General features: G+C 33.9%; 1 protein-coding gene across 3 annotated transcripts in view; it reads left to right on the plus strand.

Annotated features, from left to right (window-relative positions):
- The window catches only part of LOC149801566 (methionine aminopeptidase 1D, mitochondrial-like), a 52145-nt gene that overhangs the window by 1519 nt on the left and 23462 nt on the right, over positions 1-27164 (plus strand). For all 3 annotated transcript variants that reach the window (XR_016420682.1, XM_089955787.1, XM_089955788.1), the window contains exons 2-6: positions 2500-2777; positions 6327-6518; positions 8270-8433; positions 18766-18863; positions 24523-24570. Coding sequence is in view for 2 of the 3 variants with exons in the window: in XM_089955787.1 (XP_089811913.1) it covers positions 2500-2777; positions 6327-6518; positions 8270-8433; positions 18766-18863; positions 24523-24570 (780 nt within the window). In the remaining variant the exon portion in view is untranslated. The remainder of the gene's footprint in view (positions 1-2499; positions 2778-6326; positions 6519-8269; positions 8434-18765; positions 18864-24522; positions 24571-27164) is intronic.

Consider the following 27164-nt stretch of genomic DNA (forward strand, 5'->3'; position numbering starts at 1 on the left):
CCCAGTGCTAGATATCACTAATAACTGCCACAGTGCAGACATCGTAGCGATATGACTGAAAAATTGTTAAAGCTACGTTAAAATTCCTAATCACACAGACATGCACACACACATTAACTCATTGCAACCAAAGATTACAAGTTAATTAAAGTCATTATATTTTGTGTTCTTTAATGGTAAAAGTGTGCTTTAATTAATAAACTATAGCCATATTGATCAACCAGGCTTTGCAAATTGCTGTTGAGACAATTTTATAATTATTGTTTGCAGTTAAATTAATTATGGACATATTGATTAAAAAAAGTAATAAGCAGACCATAAAAATGATTAGACAGTTTTAATTTATGAATTAAATATCACTAATTATTTGTTTGGAAAATAAAAATGATTAAATTTTCATAATTGGGATTAGAGCTCAATTAATTGTGTGTGTGTGTGTGTGTGTATATATATATATATATATATATATATATATATATATATATATATATATATATATATATATATATGGTACTTAAAAAGAAAATTAAAACCAGATACATCACTTCATCTATGAACTTAATAGACAAAAGTTAGCAAAATGTATTTAATCTTTCAACAGAGATAACACCATCATTTTATTATGTTATACAGAATATATACATTGTATTGAATTAAATCATGAATCCATCATGACCCTAGTCTCATTTTTAGTATTATGCTTTTTCTGTACATTTAGTATATAGTACAATAAACAGCATAAAGATAATTCTCCACAAATCTAGTAAAACCATTACATATTCAGAGCAATATAAATAGACATAAAATTATACTGCATGGGCCCTGTTCTCATTATCTTTTTTCAGTGTTATTGTCTTATTTCTAAACAGTAGCCTAAATTATTTCAGTTTTGCACAAAGGTAAATAAGTTGCTTTGAAAACATTTCAATTTTAAATTGGCAATACAAGATAAACAGTCCTATATTATTTGAGTTGATTTGTAAACAGAACTCCACCATTATCTCATGTAATATCATGGTTTTGTTTCCTTAGATGCAGTTTTGAGCTGCACAATGGACCTGGGAAATAATGAGAAATATATTGTAAACAATTATAAATGTTATATTTACATCTAAGATTAAATGTAATAATATTTCACGTAGTCCATATTCGCCCGTAATATGGTCTGAATAAGCCTGGTCCATAAATACAGTTATGACATGATACTGCTCTAAAGCTAATATTCCTGATTTTGTGACTTGTTGTACATCCATCTCTGTAGGTCTGGGACATATAGCAATCATCATGTCTTTCCGGTTTCCATCATGCTTTCTTTAGTCCAACTAGTCACACTGTTTTTCGATGGCTTGCTATGAAGCTTAGATACCCTTATTGACCATTCACTTTGCTCCCACAATTTTGTTAGAATTATTGCCTGTTTTGTCTTGTAACAGGGCTCGATACCATTTACTTATAACACAACTAGCCCCACAATTTATGATCAACTGACATGAAATTTGGCAAATATTACTGTCAGTTCTTAAAGTTGCAACTAAAATGCTCACATTGTGACTAAAAGTGCAGAATTGGCAAATGAAAATTTATCATATGATTGAGAAAAGGCAACCATAAGACTGACAAAAGGCAACCATAAGACTCATATCAACCACTTGTTGGTCAAACTACTTTTAATGCAGATATGGCTAAGGCTTTATTGATGTAAAGCATCAGAAGGAAATCAAGGTCAGGGCCATTCATCAATGAATTTGAGGCCTAACAATGCACAGAGAGATGGTTTAGAAAACTCCAAACAGTGAATTTTAGTTAGTGTAGACACATGGGCTGTGTGTGTGTGTGTGTGTGGTTTTAATGGCATTTTTGCACAGTATTGGCTATAACATATCAAAGATATGGGAGCTAAGTGCCTTTCCCAAGGACACACTAAGGTAGCTTGCCTGGGCTGGACTGGGAAGGTGTTGAACATGTGACCCATAGATTATGAGCATTGTTCTCTATCAACCAAGCTACTGTGGTTCTCCACAAGGGTAGAAGCAGAAGAGGTTTTGGATGGGAGCCATGATTTTTTAATGCACACTTCTAATATTTTGAATTTTTTCTCATTTGATTTTTAACATTCTTTGTAAGGGTAAGATTTAAATTCAGTTGTGTCAGAACAGTTTCTTAAATGCATGTACATCTATCATTTGACCCTTTCATTTACTGTTTTTTAATATGGTTTCAGAGCTTAATGTATGGAGAAAACCAAATTTTACAGTTTTGACCAAGCTTCCCAGTCTGCAATAAATATAATCTGAATTGTCATTGTTGATTAATTATCCCCCAAATGCTGTTTCCTAAAGTCCATGTTCCCTCCTTAGTAACAAAGTGCAGTGTTTCTCAGTTTTTCCAATAACTGCTACCTTTAAAATTTATTATATTTCAGAAATCTTCCAATGACAACTTTAAGGTCTATTCTTTAAAGAACATTGATATGAAATGTCTGATTTTTTTTCTGTACAGAATGCTCATATTCAGTGTGTTTGCGCTTGAAGTCATTATTTAGAACTGGCAGCCATGAGCTTCAGGCAAGGTATCCCTATAGCATTGTGAAGCCCTGGAGGGTGTCATCATTAAGGACAGTGCCAGATCATATTCCTCGTCCACAGTATGCTGTCACAGGGATAGTAAACAATATGGGAGATAAAATAGAAATTAAGAACCAAACTCAAATTGAGGGCATGAGGGAAGCTGGTAGAGTGGCAAGGCAAGTCATGAATTCAATAGCAGCTAATATAAAGGTAATTATGATATTAATGTAAGGGGCTAGGTAATCTCTTTGCAGTCCTAATCTAAGTTCATGCTCAGTATTACTGCATGTTGTTAGGTAATTACTTTGTTTGTCCAGATCTAATTTCTTTGCTCAGTATTATGCAAGTGGTTAGAAAATCACTTTGTGGTCCAGATCTCATTTCTTTGCTCAGTATTACCACAGGCGGTTAGATAATTACTTTGTGGTCCAGATATCATTTCTTTGCTCAGTATTATGCAAGTGTTTAGGTAAGTACTTTGTGGTCCAGATCTCATTTCTTTGCTCAGTATTACCACAGGTGGTTAGATAATTACTTTGTGGTCCAGATATCATTTCTTTGCTCAGTATTATGCAAGTGTTTAGGTAAGTACTTTGTGGTCCAGACCTCATTTCTTTGCTCAGTATTACTGCAAGTGGTTAGGTAATTACTTTGTGGTCCAGATCTCATTTCTTAGCTCAGTATTACTGCAAGTGGTTAGGTAATTACTTTGTGGTCCAGATGTCATTTTTTTGCTCAATATTACTGCAGGTGCTTAGGTAATCACTTTGTGGGCCTGGTCTCACATCTCATTCTGTTGTATCCATTTTGTAAAACTTGGCAATATATATATATATATATATATATATATATATATATATATATATATATATATATATATATATATATATATATATATATACATACATACATACATACATGATCCTTTTTCCAAGGTCAGGACCCAAACAGTTTAGGCAAGGTTACTCATCTTCATTAGGGTCAATGTCATTTAATTTGTGTATACATACAGCCTTCACTGCACAGCTGCCATTGTTTGGATGCTTTTTAAATGGCACTTCAAAACATTATTGGTTAAATCTGCCAAGGACACACTGAGGCAGTTGACCCAGGCTGGCCTAGGCAGGTATTAAACCCACAACCCTTGGATTATGAGCTAACACTATGGCTATAAATATATGTATGGAGCACTTTTATTTATTGACTTTACATACCTTGGATTAGAAATAATGAAGCATTACAGCCCACCAAAAGTTGTACACTACCTACCAAAATATATGTACTGCCCACCAAATCTTATACACTTCCCACCAAAAGTAATGCACCACCCACCAAAGGTTTCATCCCACTGTGGTTTATTGACATTTTCACTGGTGACATAAAACATCCAGTTTTACCAATGTAAATAATGTGAATATTGTTGTTTTAAATTTTAAAAAACACGATAAAACTTCATGTTTCAGATTTAAAATATGTTAGATTAAATACTTTTGACAATTTAGAGATCTTTCAAAAGTTATAAATAACGTAAAATTGAATCTGTTTTCTTTTCAACAACGAGGGACAAAAGTCAAGGCCACCATAATTCACGATATTGGAATTTGCAATAACTTGAGTTATGCTTAGCATTACTTCACCAAAGTTTGCACATGAGTTGCCCAGTAGTATATTATGATGGTTATCGATTTGGGGATTACAAAGGTTGAACATCAAGGTCAGCAGGATCTCAAAAAAGTGAATACTTTCACCAAAATTTGTAGAGCTGTTTTTGATTCAGTACATGTCTAATGATAAATGTCATGGTCAGTGCATTCTGGGAATAAGTTTTGTACACAGCAATAACCTGAGTTTTACCTCATTAAACACCACAAAGTTGTCATTAATAAGACAACAATGCTCCATACTTCAGAATTATTTGGTCAAGGCCAATAGCAGCATAACCTTGAAGAAGATGTGTGTTGGGCATATTGTTGATGTTTGTAGTACTATTGTGTATTAATTTAACTTGCCACTAAACAACCTCACATCATGATTGTCCACAATAGCTCCATTCTTACTTTTCATTGTGGAGCCATGGGTGGCCAAGTGGTCTAAAGCACTCACCTTTACTGATTACTGCCACATCATCCCAGTCTGTTTTGGTGCAAATCTCGGAAACAGCCAGTGTGGGTAAGCTTGCAAGTAGCTTCCTGTGGATCAGTGGTTCTTCCTCCACACAGTTATACTGGCCATCCTGTATAGCCTATCTTGCACTGAGAAATGGCATTAAACACAAAACAACAACTTATCTTTGTGATTGCTAAATTCTCAGTAAAAAAATAGTTAAATTTATTGTCTAGCCTGTGAAAAATGTCAAGAAGGTAAGACATATCAGTCACAATATCCATACCAGCACAAAAGTGTTTCATTAAAGGGCATTATCTCATGTTTTCACAAGATCATCATTAGACTTTGCCCACAAGAACAGTCAGTGGGATGGTATTTCATAGAAATTGACAACTAAGGACATGACCAGTCAAGGTCACATCAAGCAATAGTTTAAACTTTAGGTAAGTGGTGAATGGTTATAGTTTTTTAATCTTCTAGAATTACCTATTATTGCCATGTATGAATTGACATCAGACAAAATATAGAAATAAATTTTGGTTAATAGATATAAATATAAGCATGGAGGTCCAAACATCAAAGGTGGTTGTCACACTGATTCTAAGTTTCTTATATTTGTTTGCAATAAAACTTACCAGTCTTTGGATAGTCATTAAACTTTAAACAGATTCACCAATGTACTTGTTACATTCTTGCAATAATGGATCCAAGCAGTCTCAGTCACAAGGTGAACTGCTTTTTAGTTTCTTTAGGTAAAATGTTAATAACTTAAAATAAATGCCAGGGAACCATTGTTCCCTCTTTGAAAGCCCAGTCAGAATTATTGGTAAGATATGGTCATGTTAAAAATTCATAATGAAACTTTATATGCTTCATGTTCATGAAATTAACCCTCTGGATACCTGTATCAAGGTGTCATAATTATCTCCATGTAATTAAATACTCATATGTTGGGTGATTACTGTCAGTTTTCAAAGAGCCCACACTAATTCTTCTGTGTCATTTACTCATTTTCTGATTAAATAATGGCACTCCATAAAAGAACAAGACTCTTGATTGTTTCTGTTTTATGAACACATGGACATATGTGATTGGTATTTTCCAATTACGGTTTGATTTACGTAATGCATGTGAACTAGTATTATGCTTTCACATTGGTCAGTTAAAGAAATGGACACTTGTGGTAGAGCATATAATCACTGTCATCAGTATGAAAGGCAACATGGCATTACTTCTGCCTTTTTTTATCTAGTGACATTGGACACCATTATTATTTATGGACAATGAAATATTGATTTCATTGCTGTTGTGTTATAATAAACACATATAACATTTTTTGGCTTGTAAATTTGTTAATGAAGCACATACAATCATATAAACTTCAGTGTCTTTCACTTAAATTTTTTTCCATATTTAATAAGATGATTGGTACTTTTCATCACATAATAAACATATTGTATTGATTTCCAATAAAATTTATGAAACACATTAATTATTTTAATCTATAGCTCATTTGCTCTCATTGCATAGATTTTATTCTGTATGCTTCATAAAATTAATTCAAAATGAGCACCCAGGTAAGATTAGCTATTATAATTATTACACAAATTTGATCAGATTACCAGTATTTGTTCATTACATTCTGTCATTTAGGTAGGTGTTACAACAGATGAGATTGACCAAGTGGCCCATGAGGCATGTCTGTCCTTCAATGCCTACCCCTCACCGCTGCGCTACAGGAACTTCCCCAAGTCAATATGTACCTCTGTCAACAATGTAGCCTGTCATGGAATTCCAGATACCAGACCCCTGGAAGATGGAGACATCATCAGTATGGATGTTACAGTATGTCTCACAGAAAACTTACTATCCTTTGTCTGTTACTATTGGGAAATGACCTCTAATCCACTACAGATTCCCATGTTTAAACTGCTGGTATTTTATATTTTCTTTATCTCTTTTGAAGTCATGTGACAAAACAGATAGCAATTGTTACATTGTTCATTTTTGTGTGTGAACAATTATTCTTCACAATAGAAAGAAAAATGATTTTGTTATTGTCTTATTGAATTCTTCAGCTCAGTAGGCAATGGTAACTTTATTCTTTGTTTCCCATTTGATATACATACATTTCTTTATCCTTTAACCTGTAATCATTTACATGTACACTACCTGTATAAAGGATATGAACTTAAAACCTTTCGATATCACTCATACCATGCCAGCCAGCCTTCCAAGCAATTGTTATGTTTATCTATATTATGTGTTTCATTTTTTTATTCATGATGGTAGATTGTAAAGGTCATTTAGTACACAGCATACTAAACAGCTAATTTTCACCATTTTTGGTTTGTTCTTTGGGATGAGTTCATTTCATTTGTATAAAGATGTTTTTGTGGCCTTTTGACCATGGAAGGTGTAGAAGTAATCTTGTTGATGAATTTGATGGCATTTGAGTTCAGGTCAATGGTTTTCCACTAGGGAAACCTGGCTGGCCTAATTTTTGATTGGCTCTCTGTTAAAGGACCTGCACTGGTTTACAATTTAGAATGATATGGAAAAGAACTTTTGGCCCTCATCCAGGTTCTGAAATTGTCTTAGCGTTTTATATAAAGTAGTGAATGACAGAGTTATTATTCCAGTCTTAAACAGTCATGAATTGTATATAGTTATTATTTGAGAGGATTTATTTATTTCAATTATTAATTGGAATTATGTAGTGCTCATAAGCCTTCGGACTAAGTAACTATTTTTGAATTACGGTGAATTTATTTAAAGACATTTTGAATTATATCTTTGTGATACATTAAGACCGTTAACATATCAACATTATTCAAGTCTATTGGCACATCAGCACAGTAGATTGGACTGCATTTGGAACACACCGAAACTAATGGTCTGTCCCACAGCAGTATTCAAAGGACTTTTAATACAAAATCATTTAAAGCTATTTTCAGTGGTGGTGGTTTTTATTTTCCACCTTTATCTTTTAATCACTTCTGTAACAATCTACTGTATAAAGTGCACAGTGGTGATAGTTTTCCTTGAGCATTAAGCATGACTGTTTACTGTTTATACATGTAACTAGAAAGTAAACAGAATTAGAACCTTTTACACGAAGGCATATGGCTTCCAAAGTGACAGAGTTAAATCTACAGTTTGTTTGATGCAAACTTGTTACTTTTAAAAGTTCGTGTATTCAGAATTTATTATGGATGTAACTTGTTCATTTTATGTTTGAAACATTACCACTTGATCCTAATCACTCTTAGTCACTTAGAACCATATAGGGGGATAGAGAAAGAAAAACCTAGCAACTCAGTTGTCAGCTGTACTTTTTGAATAACATGGTTACAGGGTCTCAGATAACTTCCAGATGGATTTCTTGACCTCCACTGTAATTATTATAAAGAGTTCTGAGTGGAATTGGGTTCAGCCTAATGTATTTCCAAATTATATGTTTAATACACAGTTAGCATGTGATATCTCTCTTTCATGCATGAGAGACTTAATATAAGAATTATTTCCTATTTTGAATCCTCCTGAAAAAAATTCAAATAGAGATAAGAATTAATGTCATATATTTCATTTTCAAGGTGTATTATAAAGGTTTCCATGGTGATACTGCTGAAACCTTCCTGGTAGGAGAGGTGGATATACAAGGGAAACAACTTGTAAAGGCTGCCAGGCAGTGCAGAGATGCTGGAATATCTATATGCAGACCAGGAGCTAGGTTCTGTGATATTGGGAACAGTATTTGGTAAATGACAATATGAATTTCACGCAGATTTTGATTTCATGTGTGAAACAAAAAAAAGAACTTATAAAGATAAGACATGGAGGGCTGAAATACAATACTTCTATTAAAGTTATATAAATAATTGAGTAGTAAGATCTAATTTTATTGTAATGAGTATGGTCTGTCTTTGGCCTTTACTATTCTAAGCCAATAAAAAAAAATTTGTTGCATTTGTTATATATATATGTATTGTTCATTATTAAATTAAGTTTTTTTAAAATAAAATACTCTTATTTACTGCAAGGATTACTTTTGAAAGTTAAGCATATGAAAAATCAAGCAATAGTAGCCCGTGATTATGGTCAGTGTTTGAAGACATTTTTTCAAACACAGGTCTTAGGTAAGTGACTTAAACAATATTTGCCCTCACTCAGATTCCACTTGCCCCAAAGGTACATATTTTTCTTTGCTATCAGTTTGACACAGTGTGAAAATTGCTATACTATAAACAAAAGCAAACAATTGACAAATTTTCTGTGCTTTTCTTGCCTCTCAAGATAGTGTTCTTCAGAAAATGATTGTATATATTCTTGTCTTCACTATTTTTATTTGATTTGATTTCATTACAAGCAATGTTTTTTAAATAATTGTCTTGATGTAAATATGTACTCAATACCATGCTTTTTAAACATACATTTATGTGTGACCTTATTTTCTCTAAATTTTATTTGATTTCACTTAAAGCAATGTTTTCCTGATGTCATCCAGTGTCCAATTGCTCCATTAATGACAACTTTACTGATTGGATAAGAAGAGTTGGGGTTCATAAGCATTTGATATATGTCATTTTCTATTTATGCTTATTATATTGTTCATGAAACTGAATGTTCTTGTTCACATTCTGCAGTAGAGGGCTAATAACTAACATGATTTTCAACAACTTCACAATTTCTGCATCTTCTGGTGTAGAATTCTTAATAATCATAGCATACAACTTTGCTCTTGGGATCTCTGTTTGAATACCTTCAGTTTTTTCTTTGTGCTGCTGTACTCTTTATTTACTTCATTATGATTTGTAAGGAAGAGTATTCAGGGGACTTCAGTTTTATCTTTATGCTGCTGTGCTGTTTATTTACTTCATTATGATTTGTAAGGAAGAGTATTCAGGGGACTTCAGTTTTATCTTTATGCTGCTGTACTGTTTATTTACTTCATTATGATTTGTAAGGAAGAGTATTCAGGGGACTTGAGTTTTATCTTTATGCTGCTGTACTGTTTATTTACTTCATTATGATTCATAAGGAAGAGTATTCAGGGGACTTGGAGCAGCTTCATTTTCTGATTGCTGTAAAAATATCTACTTGTTGTTTGATAAAAGTTGGAAATGGAAATGAAGTTGCAGAGCCATGTTTTCTTTATTTGAATCAATTAAATTAGCTTCATGTTTTATAATTAGTTCTTGTCTTGTTAGAGTGGATGTACCACAGTTACAGATAACACTCACACCATATATCAATAGAATCAGCAGCTATCAATGCTTTCAACAAAATGACTTAAAATATAAATAATTTCTGTTTCTTTAAGGTGAAAAACATTGTCTTGGGCGCTTTTATTAATAAGTAATCATCTAGCTTAAAATTAATTGTCAAACAATCACAGAGGTACTTCTCAATACATTTAACTGATGATGCATTACTCTGTAAATGTGAGCAAGAAACTGCTTATTATTATTCATGAATGATAAATGAGTGCTAATTATAGGCAACCAATCAAATAAGGAGAACAGATATAGTATTGTTCCTCTATCATAAGTCATGTGCTTCACTTTGCAAACAAAGTTTATAGCTTTTGACATAATAGTAAGGGTGAGGGACCATCAAATGGAGCCACAGCAGAGGGATGGATATTAATAATTTACCAGTGACTTTCATGATCTTCAGAAGGAAAATGCTGCATATTTTATAGCTTATTATATTGTTGGCAAATTAGATAACACTTTTTTTATTGATAAGTCTGACAAGCAGCTCACTTAGAATATGGATGGTCCTGTTCTAGATTTAGAATATGGATGGTCCTATTCTAGATTCAGAATATAGATGGTCCTGTTCTAGATTTAGAATATGGATGGTCCTGTTCTAGATTTAGAATATGGATGGTCCTGTTCTAGATTTAGAATATGGATGGTCCTGTTCTAGATTTAGAGAGGCCCTGGGCATCAGACAATATGGTTTTCTGAGCAATGCATCATCTCACAACCAGATTAAATATAAATTAATGAGTAAATGATACGCTTTCATGACTGTTATTGCATATGTAGTTAAAGCAATGTTTTCCTGGATGCTCTGATGTCAACAAGTGTAGCTGAACAGGGCTCATCCAATTTTTTTTCAACCATTTTTTGTACAAGTGGTTTCAGAAAATTCACTTGTCCACTTATATTTTCACTTGCCTAAAAAATTTCAGTGTCTTTCCTAGAATTGATAAGAATTGATGCATTTTAATCCATATAAAAATGTACAACATGATTATTTCCTCCATGGGCTTAATTTTTTAGTTACTTTACTGTCAAGGTATTTTATATACACTGCCCATAGCTCTGATGGCATCAATACTTCCATCATCAAGAATGGAAAGGAATTTACTGGAATTCAGACCTTCTCTAACTTCTCTCAAGACTTGATCGGTTGACAGAAAAAACCTCTTGCCCGGTGTTTGTTTCTATAATTAGTACCAAGTTTATGACCATTCTTCTCCTGGAATAAACAAAGCATTTCCATGTCAGAAAATGGTTTTCCATATTGGACATGGGTGTAAGCTGTGTTAAAGAGGGCTGTCATTTTATTTGGATTTTTTTTGGGTGGTGGGAGGTAATCATTTCATTCTCATTTATTTTTAAAATGGCCTTTCCTAGTAGAGTTTTGGCAATTCTGATTTTGGGGATTTTTTGCGGTTTACAGTCAAAATGTACCACAACGAAATATACCCAAGTCCAAATGTACCCAAACTGAAATGTACACAAGTCAAAACATTACCAAACCAAAATGTACCTAAGTCAAAACATACTCAAGTGAAAATGTACCCAAGTCAAAACATACCCAAATTAAAACATTACCCACACTTGCTTTAAATAATGACATAATTTTAGTGTATTGTGTTTCATATGACAGTGACTGGCCTGATGAGCAATGGAAACTGGCAGACGCAATGAAACTATCTTATCTTATGATCCAGGTTCAAAGCACATTAAGAAAAATGTCTTTAAGTTAATAAGTATCGTTTCAATAATTTATGTTGTGTTTTCCCATGGAGAAAATTCTACCAGCTGATGTCAACCATGCTTGATGACTGCTTCATGTGTTCTAACCCGTACTCAAATGCACGTTTCATACAATTATTAGGGTCAGTTTTGAAAATTCATTCCATTTTCTATTTTGCAATAGAAACAGATATGTATACATCTGATGACTAAATCTTACTTTTGACTTTTTATAATTAAAAAAATTGAGAACACAAAAATAATTTCCATTGCGTCTATATTTGTTTTGCTTTCCATTTTTCCATTTCATATTTTATTTCCATTGTGTTCTATTTTTCCGTTGAGTATTTTAGTCATACCAGCTTGAATCATCAGTAATACTTGATTACTGTGACAATTAACTGTTTATGATAAAAAAATGCCAAAAATACCAAGAACAGAAGCACCATAAATTTAACTGGATTTTGGTGATTTTTTTCATGTGATTCAGTACATATTTCTAGTTCACTTGTCTGTATGCAACACATTTGATTAATTTAATACTTGCATTTTATAGGGCTACCATGCAAACAGATGCAAGAGCATATAATGCAAGAAAGTTGTTGGCCAGTGAATATTTTTATGATAATTAACATCTCTGCTGAATGTTACAGCGGATTTTGGTGGTTGCAGGTGTTGAATTGTTCAAGTTTAGCTGATCTGATTAATCTCAAAGTTTGTCGGAATATATCGATTTTAATGTAGCTAAATATTTTATATTACTCCTTAAAATCAGTAGTATTTAACAAAAAAAGTAAAGTATTACTGATGATTCAAGCTCGTATGACTAAAATACCCAGTAGAAAAATGGAACCCAATGGCAATAAAATAAAATACTAAATGGAAAAAAGGAATGCAATGCAAATATAGATGCTTGAAGCAGTCATCAAGCATGGTTCAGATCAGTTGGTAGAATTTTTGCTTGAAAAAGACACTTGAAGCAGTCATCAGTCATGGTTCAGATCAGTTGGTAGAATTTTCTCCACAGGAAAACACAACATAAATATATTGAAATGATACTTCATGACTTAAACATGTATTTGTTAATGCACATCAGAGCTAGATCATAAGATAAGATAGTTCCATTGCATCTGCCAATTTCCATTGCTCATCAGGCCGGTCACTGTCATATGAACATAATACACTAAAATTATGTCATTATTTAAAGCGAGTGTGGGTAATGTTTTAATTTGGGTATGTTTTGATTTTTGGTACATTTTGGCTTGAGTACGTTTGGACTTGGATATATTTCGGTTTGGGTACATTTTGACCTGTTCCCTTTTCTGCATGTGCTGGATAATGTCATGTATATACAGTGCTGCATAGATGTTATGAGGTCCAAAGACTTGCTTGGTTGAATTCTGAATTTGTCGGTTCCATTGATGACTCCTCCGGTGGCCTTGTGGTTAGAGCATCTGCCTTGCATGCGGGAGGTTGTGGGTTTGAATCCCAGCCTAGTCATAGCAAAGACTTAACAAAATGGTACTTACAGCTGCCTCGCTGGGCACTCAGTATTAAGGGGTTAGTGTTAGGACTGGTCAGCCTGGTGTCAGGATGATGTGACTGGGTGGGAATCGATGTTACATGTCTGTGGCATGAAGCCCCAGTGCTAGACATCACTGTAAACTGCCACACTGTAGACATTGTAGCAAATAGAATGCAGAATTGTTAAAGCTATGTTAAAAATCCAAATCACACACACACACAGACACACACAGAGTTCCATTGACAAATACACTGGTTGAATTTTCCGACCTGTGTCTGTTTGGGATATTGTTTGTAATAACTGCAAAACATCTTTCCAGCAGAGTCAATGAATTCAAGCCATGGATAATATGAACACTATGGCAAATATATTTTTGGATTAGTTGTATCATGTTTGACATTTTTTGCTGCCAGAGAATCTGGCTTATATCTCTATTGAGATACCTCAGACTTTAGGGCTGTCTTACATTTTATCCCTCCACTCTCACATGAATTTTCTTTCTCTGTATCATTCTTATGACCTTATTTGTGAAAATAATTTAGCAAGCTCATTTAATCCAGATAGAAAAGATCACCTCATTTCACAGTTACTTGTACTTAATATAACATATATTTTGTCATTTAAATGCAAACACAGACCACTCCTTTGGCATAAGGCCATATTTTTTCCGCTTCAGATGCAGTATTACACATTAAAGTTGAACCTTTGTATATTCAGTTACAAAAAATGAAAGACTCATTGCAGTCATTTAATCAGTTAAAAAATGGACACTTATTTTGGCAAAGTGCCTTTCACTAATTTCATTGCATTGTATTGAAATCAAAAGGTAATCTGCTCATGAGTATCATTGTTGGATAAGCACAATAAAACAAGGTCATTTTGGTTGCTTAACCCAATATGCAGTCAGGCAGTAATACAATTTACACATGCAACAGTTATAGATGAGCGCTTACTATTGTATGGCAGGATGTAAATGAATAAATGGTAGTAGATTCAGGCATTCAGTATGCCTAGAGGGCATGATAGCCAGATATATGTAGATAAAGTGATTATATTAGGAAAATTAGCTCTTGCCCAGCTTGTTTTAAACTTGGAAGAAAGCACTTGTTCCAGTTGATGGGCTATGGGATTTGATCAGTCCTATTTGATATAAACTGCAGTTGAAAAGATGTATTAAATATAAACTGCAATTGTGAAAATGCCATATTAGGCATAAACTGCAATTGTAATTGTCAAGATGCCCTATTGGATATAAACTGTAATTGTCAAGATACCATATTACATATAGATATAAACTGAAATTGTCAATATGCCATATTAGATATAAACTGCAATTGTCAAGATGCCTTATTGGATATAAGCTGTAATTGTCAAGATGCCTTGTTGCATATAAACTACAATTGTCAAGATGCCATATTAGAAATAAACTGCAATTGTCAAAAAGCTGTATTAGATATAAACTGCAATTGTCAAGATGCTGTATTGGATGCAAACTGCTATTGTAAACATGCCGTCTTAGATATAAACTGTAATTGTCAAAAAGCCATATTAGATATATACTGCAATTGTCAAGATGCCATATTAGATATAAACTGCAATTGTAAAGAAGCCCCATTGGATATAAACTGCAATTGTCAAGATGCCATAATAGATATAAACTGAATTGTCAAGATGCCATATTAGATATAAACTACAATTGTAAAGATGCCCTGTTGGATATAAACTGCAATTGTCAAGATGCTGTATTGGATATAAACTGCAATTGTCAAGATGCTGTATTGGATATAAACTGCACTTGTTAATGCTTAAGTAGGTTTTTACAAAAATGCTTGCAAACAAAGCTGTGATGGTAGATTGACACTTTTTATGCTTGAATACAATAGAGCATAATGCATTTATGATGATTACACTGAAACTTAATTAAAAGATAGAACTGAAATATATTTCACTTGACAAACTTATTTAATTGGTATTTATTTATTAAAGTGTTGTCAGCACTAGGAATTAGTGACATTTTCATTGATAAAAATCTTTATTCAATATTGTTATTTACAGTATACTGAGAATGTTATTGGAAGAGTTCTTGAAATATATGGCTTTTTATTAAAAATTGAGATTTTAATGTTGATTAAACCTTTTAGCTACTAACCACTGTTTTTCTACAGTTAAACAAGTGATATATCAAAGTTTCATTTACAATTTCGATCACAATTTTCTGCAAGTTGAATAAATTGGGGCCAATATTTTGTGTACATGTATTTGCTAATTTAAAAAAATAGGATCCATGCCAGATCTCATGTTATAAGTGGGTTTACAAGTTATTCAGGTGCGAGTTTTTTATGGAGTGATGTAATTTTTTATAAATTAGCATGTTCATCATACTTGGTAAAATATGTGCAATGAAAACTCTACAAACTTCAGAACATCAAACCCGCTATTGGAGAGTGACATCCTTTGTATAGAACAAATTGGAGAAATGAGGTGATGCATATCGTACACCTGACTCATGCATACCTTCTGAAGGGTGAACATTGACCAGAATCCATACCAAGCCAGTGTCTATTGATAGTGGAGTACATTCTTGTCCAGTGTATTGCTTTCCACCTAGTGAGCCAGAAGTATTTTGATATGAACTGCTTGAAGAAACTGTATGAGGACTTAAACACCTAAGAAAATCTTGGACTTTTTGAGGGAATGCAGTTTATACAACTAATTTTAATCCAGGATTTTATACATTATTTTATATACATTTTATAGAATTTTAACATTGTTGTGTTTTATATTTTATATTGTTCTACTTAATGTTAATATTTATTTGGAAGGGTTTGTCTTCCTAAACTTTTGAGTCCATTTTTATTTGTGCTGAGGTGACATAAAACACATACCGTATTTGCCAGCCTATAAGTCGATGCAGAGTATAAGTCAAATCAGCAAATGTGGCAAATTTTACATCCTTCATCGTTATATAAGTCGATGCTGAGTACAAATCGAAGCCAGATCAGCACCTCGGATTGTGTTTTTCACTTTGTTCCACACAGCATTACGAAGTTTTTCCTACCTGTAACTCAGAAAGCTTTCCAGTCAGGATCATTTTTGTAATTAAAAGTACCTAATTTATTTCACAAGAAGTATTTTAAACATATTATGTACTTTTAGCTACATATAATGACACTGACCCAAAAATTTATTGAGTTACAGATAGGATAAAACTTGTGATGCTGTGTGGAATTAAATTATAATAACTTCCAGTTTCATAAATATTAAAAGTATCACTGTATGCTATTTCAGATTACCAGCAATAGGGAAATTGCATCATTAATACTAAAATGCATTTTTTGGTGGGGGAAGAGATACAGAGAGAAGGATGCATATGTATTCCATCACATTTTTCTTTTTGCACCTCATGATCAAAATCAAATATGGTCCAATATATGAGAGAGAGACAGACAGACAGACAGAGAGACAGACAGAGAGAGACATACAGATAGTCACAGAGAGAGAAAGTTCAGCTCTTTGTGGGATTTTTTGTTCTTTTTTTAAACTTATTGCCCCTGTGTTGCTGAAGCTTTTGTCAAAGAGAGAAAACATTAATAAATGAAAGAGTAAATGTAAACTATGAATATATATACCATACTCCTTCAGGGTTTAAATATTCACATTAGTTATATCCATATAGTCTCCATTAGGTTAAATCCCAAGAATGACCATTTTGCATGCTGTCTAATTTTCTTTGCATTGGTATCATGACCTCTCCATTCCCAACAATTAAGATTTTGTTTAAAGTGCATGTACTCTTCCTGTACTTAGGTAGCAACTGTTTTTGATCTTTGCTCATGCTAGATGTACTTTAAATTGCTGTTTGTCATTTATTGGCAAGTTCAAAAATGTCACTGGCTGAGAAATTTACAATAGTAACCACCTGGCATTTCCTATAACTATATGGTACAGTATTCATAATACCCATGGGTAGCCTCATTTCCCTATTGGTAGCCTTGCTAATCTGATCTAGTCTACAGAATCTTGACCTCAAACAGGTGTTATCTTGGAATGACTGAATACAGCCATAGAATATTTAATTGGCATGTAAATACCAATTCAAATCCATGTGATTCTTGTAATAATGAAAGTGGAAACAAAACTTTGAAGTAATTGCTTACCTAGTGGTATTAATTGATAATGGAATATGGTACTGCACTTGTACACAAGTAAAATCAGTAATCAGGTAAATGAACTATACAGATTTACAATTGTGAAGACATCTCTCTGTCTGTCTCTCAATGGGACATACAAATTATTTGATCATTGGGTGCAAGAAGAAAATTGTGATGAATATTTCTTTGTCATGGTTATTCATCTTCTAACTTGTGAATTCTAACGCACATATATGTAATTAAATTTAAACAATGTATATTACAAACATTATACATTACTGGTGCATACTGCTTTAGCGCAGTTACATCTGATGTGTGTTAATTTTTTATACTGACGATCATGTAATTGTTTAAAATACTCACTGTGTGATCCTAATTTTGTTCACACACAATCTCTTCCCCAAAATGAAATATTTTTTGCACATTATATTTGGTACACCTGGAGAATTATTTTCCATACGAAAAATATGATAAAGCGATTTGGATGACATAATCCATATATAAGTCGATTCGGAGTATAAGACGAAGCTAATATTTTCTGGTAAAAGAGTATCATCTTATAGGCTGGCAGATATGGTACATACATACATACATACATACATACATACATACATACATACATACATACATATTGATGATGTATGTAGGACTTTAATCTCTGTCTCTTACTGTTGTATAATTTTGTGTAATAACTTCATCTTAAAGCTGTTGATATTTTGTTCAGAGCCAAGTATGAGTTGATTTATTTCAATAAGAATTTATGAGTTTTTTATCAGAACTTTTTAGGTGCATAAGATGTTTAATTTACATCAAATTGTATAGGAATGATTAATGATTTGAGTAGCTTTAGTTAATTGATCAGTCATTGGTCTTTTTCAGTGAAATGGCTCATTAATTGATTACAATTTCTTGACTAAATATCGATCAAAATTAAGTTTTGCACCATTTCTTGTGTTTCAGATTTAAGGCTATTTACCCTGTTTTGGCAAAACATCATGTGGACAAATTCATCAATTATTAATGACTCATTGATTGGTTAGAAGTAACTGATAAAGTAACCATGAAAATAAACTGTTTATTATTCCTTTAATTACAAGAAACAAAGCAGACCAAGATCTGCTTACATGTTATATGTGGGTGGCACAGATGGTTTTCCTTTGTTTGCAGGTTGGGGCTTGTTATTCTGCTGTGCCAAAACATTGAGTTCACCAGAGATATCAGACAGCATATTTGCTTCTGAGTCTGCTCACAGAGTTCACTAGAGAAATAAAACATCTTGCATGCTTGTGTCCTTGTGGACAGCATCACCACTTGAAATGACTTGTACAAGACGTTAATGTTTATTATGTCTTATGTTAAATCCATGGGTGGCCAAAGTGTATAATAGTGGAAAAATTGATGTATCCTTTAATTTTTTTCAGTAGAGAGGCTGACAGATTGGGGTTTACTGTTATTCCATTTTTCTGTGGACATGGGATAGGCTCGTACTTTCATGGACCTCCAGATATTTATCATATTGGTGAGTTTGTCATTGAGACCTGCCAGATCTATGTTCCCTAGTGTTTTTATGTCAGGCGATAACCTTTTTTCATCTCCTTTTTCTTGTAATTAATTGTCCTTATGCTGGCATGTATGTTAGGAAAATCCAACTGATGACAATAAAAAGAGATGCTTCCAGAGTATTCTGTTACATGATTTGTGTAAAATTTGTAAAATTGGAAGGTTGCGATGCATAAAAAGACCCACAAATTAGTTTCAACTCACGCAAGTTAATAAGTCATGCATATGTAAATGTACTCTGTGCAGTATACAATTTTTATTCAGCCTTCACCCATAAAGTGCTTGTCACAATTTAATACAGTCTGTTAGAAATATTGTATCACTTGTCGCGATGTATTTTTCGTAACTGTTTATACATCTGGTTTCTTCAGCTTGACATGAATGGTTGTTAAACTGAATTTGATTGGCACATTGGGACCTATAACATGCATTCTGTCATAGTTTGAACCGTACATCAAGGAATTTTTACACATGTGCATTTATAATATGGGCTATCTAGAAGACCCAAAATGGCTGATTCCCAGTATGGTTAATTTTTAGATGACAATTTCATTTGGCAAGTACTGGCCAATCATAGTAATTAAGGCAATTTACTTAGGAAGCATATCCGATTATTATGGGAAAGCGTTAATGGAGATACCAGTGTGTGATTTTGAACTCGAAAATGGTGTTAAATATGAGCCTGATGTACATGATGGATGGATAAAATCAGACAGCATGCCAGTCAACCCCTTATTTCAGCTCTATTTTGAAGTTAAATGTAGAAAAGGCAGATAAACAATCCAAATTATAATACAGACAATTTAATAGTAGAGTGCACTTTTCCTTTCTTTTCTCATCACAATTTAGCCCTGCAGGATTATGTGCTACAAAACCATATAAGCCTGACATAAAGGTCCAATAAATAAGTCTAACAAATAAGAATTTAAAAATGAAAATAAGAAGTAAAGATATTTGTTTGATCAAAATACCTCAGTTTGAATAAGTACTCTAGGACAGTAATGGACTTGAAATTCTAATACAGCATTATGGAACAGTAAATCTAGCATGGTAGTCAGCAGAGTGCTAATTCAAGAAAGTTAAACTAAATTGGCAGAGCTTTCATTAGTGAAAAATATTAGTTTGGAGCAGAAGTATCCAAAAGACAATACCAGTGAACTGTCGAAAACTGCAAATGACAACCATAACTTTTTCCAGATAACTAAGCTAGCCATGCCACTTCAGAAAGCAGATTGTGAAAGGGGGTTCTCGGTACAGAACAAGATTAATTCACAGATAAGGAACAGATTAAGCTCAGAAACAATCAACAGATTAATGCTTATACATCTAAAAGCAACATCTTTTAAAGATTGTGATTTCAATAAGGGTTTTACAGAGGAGCAGGAAGAAAGAAATTAATATTGAAGTGTTTTGTAAATACTGGACTATAGCTGTTTCCTCCTCCTCTCCCCATTTTTGTTCTACTCCCCACTTATTTTTGTGGCAAGGGGGGTGGGGGTGGAATCACCCTTTATGATAAAATCCTGCCTGCATCTCTGAATAGATACAACAATTGTTAACATAATTCATTAAAAGGTACTACATGCATAGAGTGATCTGTTGTTGTTGCTGTTTGTTTCATATTTATTGTAACAGAAAAAGTCATATATTTGTTTTGTTGTTGTTGTTGTTGTTGTTGTGGGGTTTAACGCCATTTTTCAGTACATGATAGGCTATGCATGGCAGCCAGGATTAATGGTGGAGGAAGAACCCAAGAAAACCCCAGGAAGAACCACCAACCAACGAGAAGCTACTGGCAAGCTTTCTCACATACCCACACTGGCCGAATCTTAGACTCGAACCCACACAGATAGAGGTGAGATGGCAGTGATTTGTAACGGAGAGCGCTTTAGACCACTGGGCCACTCGGGGCCTTTATATGTGTTTTGCAGCACATTCCAGTGTAAAATTTTGATCAATGGAGACTTGTGGAAATCATAAAATTTGCATTTAAGGTTAACAGCAGGTTTGAATGATTGTCATTTTAGGTTGTCAATGCTGTTGATTGCTACTATTTTAGTAGTTTTACTGGTCAAAGTCTCAAAGAGCATATGTGATGGCCTATTTGTTGCCCATTGTCCAGTTTTCCATCTGCCCATTAGCACAAGTTTATTATCACTACTACTTGGAGGATTGCCTTGAAACTGTATAGTCGTCCCAAAATCTAGTTGGTCTTAAATAAAATGGTGCCACTGAGACATCCAATATGGCTTTCACAACAGACATTTGTACAATCGTGAACAGATGGTCATATCAACTGGATGTTTTTCATTCAAAAGTTTCCTGTGATGTCAAGTTGATGCTGATGATGTTGATGAAAATGGGACCAATTTGACATATCTTGAAAATCATGTTACACTGGTCTACAGCCAAAATGCTTCCAAAATAAATGTAGTCAAACTTTACTAATTCTTGGTCACCGAGAATTGTGGAGGATAAGTGAGTTATAAAGGGAAGGGATCTCATTGTAAACCAGAATGACTAAAAATCATCTAAAAATCATCTTTGACTGGATCTATAAATAAATCTATGACTGGGTTTGGACAGTACTTGCTTTTTAGGCAAAATATTAAATGATGAAATCTGAAGCTAATGTTGCATCATACATGAAATGAATTACATGATGTTATTCCTAGAAGTCATGGATGATGCAATCATAACTAAGCTTACATCACTCTACCCTATGTCATCTCTAGAAATCATACAGTGTTGTGCTTTCTTATTTGTCAGTGTTTGATTTTGCAAAGGGACGCATTTCTATTTAGCCAAAGTGAGCATATATGCCTCGTACTTCTGTGAACAATGCAGATAACTTCTGCAATGATTGTGGTGAAGTGAATTTTGCATCAGAAAAGTGCAGTATAACCACTATGGTTAAGAAAGTCTTATCACCTTTATTTTGGCTGCAGAATTGGAGATCACGACAAGAGGTAAGCCCCACAAATGCTGCAACACTTGTGCAATAAATCTTCGCCAGTGGTTGAACAGGAAAAGGAAATCTATGCCTTTTGCAGTGCCAATGATTTGGAGAGATCCAACAGATCATATCAGCAATTGTTACTTCTGCATGGTGCCTCCAGTTGCGAAAGGTGTGTCAAAGAAGAAAAATTGCACAGTGCATTATCCAAATGTTCCATCAGCTATACGCCCAGTAGCCCATGGAGAAGAATGGCTGGTTCATGATGCACCATAATCATTCTCACTTGAGTCAGACAAGGAAGAGGAAGAGAATGAAACTTCAGTGTTACACGATCCATATTTTCTCTCATCCTCCTCTTCTAAACCACACCTCATAACACAAGGTGGACTGAATGACCTTGTCATGGATTTGGATCTATCCAATAGTAAGATAGAGCTGTTGGGCTCCAGACTATAGCAGTGGAATCTCTGGGCAGGTGATGTTAGAGTTTCCATGTTCCATGACCATCAAAAGGATCTTGTCCCATTCTTCATGGAAAGCGATCTTGTAGCCTGCAACAACATCGATGGTGTGAAAGCAGCCCTCAACATCGTTCATGATCCAGAGGAGTGGAGGGTGTTCATCGAATTATCAAAGATGAGTCTTAAATCTGTTTGGCTGCATAATGGCAGTGTTTTGCCATCAATTCCAGTTGGTCATGCAGTCCATATGAAGGAAACCTATGAAAACATGAAACAACTTTTGAGGTGCAACTATATCCAACATTAGTGGCAGCTTTGTGGTGATTTGAAGGTTCTTGCTCTCTTGCTTGGTCTACAGACTGGATGCACAAAGTACTGCTGTTTTTTCTGTGAATGGGATAGTTGTGTGAGAGATTCCCACTTCATCAAGAGAGACTGGCCACTCCGACAGTCATTGGAGCCTGGGAGGAAAATTGTTCAGCATCCACCACTTGTTGAATCAAGGAAGATTTTGTTACCTCCCTTGCACATCAAGCTGAGTCTGATGAATAACTTTGTGAAGGCCATGGACAAAACACAAGCAGCTTTCATGTACCTCTGTGGAAAATTTCCAAGGTTAAGTGAAGCTAAGGTAAAGGAAAGTCTCTTGGTTGTGAACTTCTTTGAGATGATACATTTGACTGTGCACTGCATGGCATGGAAAAGATGGCATGGAAAGCCTTACAGTTAGTAGCAACAAATTTTCTCAGAAACAACAAGGCAGACAACTATAGGGAGTTGGTGGAAAACCTCCTCAAGGCATACAAAAGCCTAGGTTGCAATGTGGCACTAAAGATACTTTTTTTGCACTCTCATCTAGATATTTTTCCTCTGAACTGTGGAGCAGTGAGCGATTTCACCAGGACATTGCAACACTGGTGAAACGCTATCAGGGCAATGGAGCCCATCAATGCTTGAAGACAATTACTGGACAGTGGCAAGAGATGCTCCATTTCATGAATATAAGAGACAAGCCATGAAGCACCAAGTAGACACTGAATAAGGACTAAACATTGTATTTATATTCATAATATTTTTTTATCTTTTGTTTCATAATAAATTTTATTTATATAACCCTTTTGCTGTTTTTTAAAGTGTTGCGTAAACAGGACAGATGAAATATTATCATGTAAAGCAACCATAAACACATGAAAAGACCTAGGTTTACAATTTATGATTAAAACTCTATCTACACAATATACATAGATGTAAAATATAAAATCTTAAAGATCTTGGAAACAGTAGCCAATCAGTTGTTTTAATAATTGACAGAGTTTTCACCAACAGACTTTTTATGATCTCTCATTACCTGGTAGTCCTAAATGAGAATGTTGTCAACTACAGCCGGTATGGTTGCCACAGCGGCCATTTTGAAAAGTTTCTTTTTTCAATAATGAGTACTTCAGACAAAGAAATGGTCCTATCTTGGATTTCTGGAAATTCTTTTTTGTCAATAGAACACCCTTTCAGGAAATCTTGTTTATTTATTTACAGAAGAAAACTGCATTTTTGGGGGGATCATAATTTACCTTCATAATTGATATTTGTGTCATATTTCAAGCCAAGGCTGTAGAGCGTGAATGTAACAAGTCATTATTTACCTTTATAAATGCCCTTTATGTCATATATGAAGCCAAGACTTCTTTGTGTCATATATGAAGCCAAGGCTCAGAAGGGTAAATGTAACAAGAGTCATAATTTACCTTCATAATTGCCCTTTGTGTCATTTGTGAAGCCAAGGCTCAGAAGGGTAAATGTAACAAGAGTCATAATTTACCTTTGTAAATGCCCTTTGTGTCATTTATGAAGCCAAGGCTCAGAAGGGTAAATGTAACAAGAGTCATAATTTACCTTCATAATTGCCCTTTGTGTCATTTATGAAGCCAAGGCTCAGAAGGGTAGATGTAACAAGAGTCATAATTTACCTTTAAAATGCCCTTTGTGTCATTTATAAAGCCAAGGCTCAGAAGGGTAAATTAACTAGAGTCATAATTTACTTTTATAATTGCCCTTTGTGTCGTATATGAAGCTAAGGCTGTAGATGGTAAATGTGGCATTCTTGATCAGTCATATTACAATAAATTGTTTACAGGTTAACTTCTTTATGTGTTATAAATCATCATCTGTCTTCAGTATTTTTCATTGTCTGTAATTTTCAGAACATGAAGATGATGCCATCATGCTTGAAGGAATGACTTTTACAATTGGTAAGTTTGGATAAAATGTATCTTGCTTGCATTAAATGTTGTAATGTTGTGATACATGGCAGTTAATATATCCATCCATCTAGTCATCAGTCTATCCATCTGAACAATCACCAACGTTTGATGAATGAATTTTTGTCCCTTGCTTGTTTCTTAGTTGTATATGTGCACTATATATTTTGCTTGATAATTCTAAAATAATGTGACTGGCTGCTTTGTATACACTGTGGTCATATATAGTGTTACTGTGGTATATATCACGATTAAATATGGTGCCACTGTGGTATATATCACAGTTAAATATGGTGCCACTGTGGTATATATCACGGTTAAACGTGGGGCCACTGTGATATATATCATGGTTAAATATGGGGCCACTGTGGTATATATCACAGTTAAATATAGTACCCCTGTGTATACCTTCTGATCAAATATGGTGGCACTGTGGTATACAGGATTTGTTATGAATACTTCCCCTTAGCAGCAGGTGGTAAAGGCATTGAGTTTTCACATTAAGCCCTATCTTAACATATGGGTCTTAATGAAAAGTGTACTGTCAGAGCATGTAAGGATACCAAGATCAAGATCTAATCTACACGAGGCTATTACAAACAATATCAGAATATAGAAGGCTATACACTGTTTTACTGAATCATTCAGACATGCCATTGGTCACCACATACACAGATTCCTAATTATTGAATCATGCCATCTTGAATATGTAGGATCTTACATGAATCATAATTTCAGATTAAAAACATGAAATGAATCAAGTAATATTAATCTTTTGTGAGCCTTGGTAAACAAAAGAAATAAATTCAGAAGTTCAACATGGCCACCATTGCAGCCATCTTGAAAATCATCATATTGCATCTCCTCTTGAACAGAAAGTCATATTGATATGGGGTTTTCACATAAAGACTTCTTATTATGTCTTGTTATTCTTAAATGAACATAGTACCAATCTGACATTCAGTATGGCCACCACAGCAGCCATCTAGAAAATCTTTTTATTGTTACTCCTCCTAAACAGAAAGTCATATTGAACTGGGGTTTCACCAAAAGACTTCTTATGATGTCTACTTAAGCAGCTGGAAGGGTGAACAGACCACGTTTTAGAAGGGTCCGTTCACAAAAATAAAGCTTCCTATGAAAATGAAAAATACAACTTCATTAATGCCAAACCAAAGCCTCTAACCAACCAAGATTTCCTAATTGAGTTACTTTATTTTTTACGCTTGTGTTTATGTGTGTTTGTTTACCTGTCGTACACTCATTGTTGGTCATCACCCTCCCTGCTGCTGTCTCTTAAACAATTTTTTTTTTCAAGACCTACCTGATATTGCCTCCAAGGTTCATGTAAATTTGTCATGATAAATCCATGTGGGGTAGCGTGCGCATGTGAAAAGAAGTTTTTGAACTTAATCATATCCCCCTGAACACCGAGTCTGATGAATATTTTGCAGAGTGTATGTATCAACTCCATTAAACACAACTAAAATATTACAGTTATCTCGGATCACTTTAGGTATTTGTGTATATCACTGAGTAACATATATAACATCAGTATTTTTGTGTCTGCCTTGAGAAAATATTCTTGTTGGATTGATTGTTTGTCCAGTATTAAGTCATCATATACTACTGAATTATTGATAAATCCATTGAGGTCATCTACAGATGGGGCTCCATCAATATCGGTGATAAAATTAATAATATCATTAACATCTTAGTCCAACAATTTTACATTTTCATTAAAATCTTTAAGTACATCATAACATCTCTGATCATCAACTGACAGAGCTACTAAATACAACTTATCCCATTTGAGCCATCTCATTATCAGATTAAGTAATAATTGCATTTTACCAGACCCAGATGGACTGTTGATAATTGCTTTGATAGAATTTGGTAGTGCTGGATGATATTTGACTGCCTTTTGCTTTCGTGTTCCTGAGATATCAATGACATCCATGTTTTACAAATATAATAAATAATATGGATTTAAATTGTGTTTGATGCAGTGCATCCACACCCCACAAGTGGATTAACAGTAATAACAAAAAATAAAAAGCGTGCACTTAAGAGGCAGATGTGTGAAATTTGGTACAAATAAATATAAATTTATTTCATCTCATATGAAGACAGGTGGTGATATCACTATTTCTTTAGGAAAATTACCGAGAACTCCATGTGCTAAATACCCAGGAGAAAAACATCTTCCAGGATATAATTATTGTTTTCCTGGAACCCGACTTGATATCTGACTTGATGAGCGAGATCAACCAAGACCTGGAGAATATCCAATAACAGCTGTTGATCAAGCATGTCATGTTGATGATGTAGCCTATAAAGGTAAAGATTTACAACAATGACATATTGCAGATGTGAAGTTGATTCATTCATTAATTCCATAAAAAATAAATCTTTCAGAGAATCATTAGCTAATTGGTTGGTAAGATCTGCGATGAAAGGTAAACTATTATTAGGAAGCGGTAATTAATCAACCCATTATTATAAAATAATGGAATCGATTTATTATAGCCCAAGAGGGTATTGGAAAGGTAGAGCAGTGATTAGTCAACTTGCTGATGCAGCAA

The sequence above is a fragment of the Sinohyriopsis cumingii genome, chromosome 4, assembly GCF_028554795.1.
Source record: "Sinohyriopsis cumingii isolate HCF-2022 chromosome 4, ASM2855479v2, whole genome shotgun sequence".
NCBI classification, from domain to species: Eukaryota; Metazoa; Mollusca; class Bivalvia; order Unionida; family Unionidae; genus Sinohyriopsis; species Sinohyriopsis cumingii.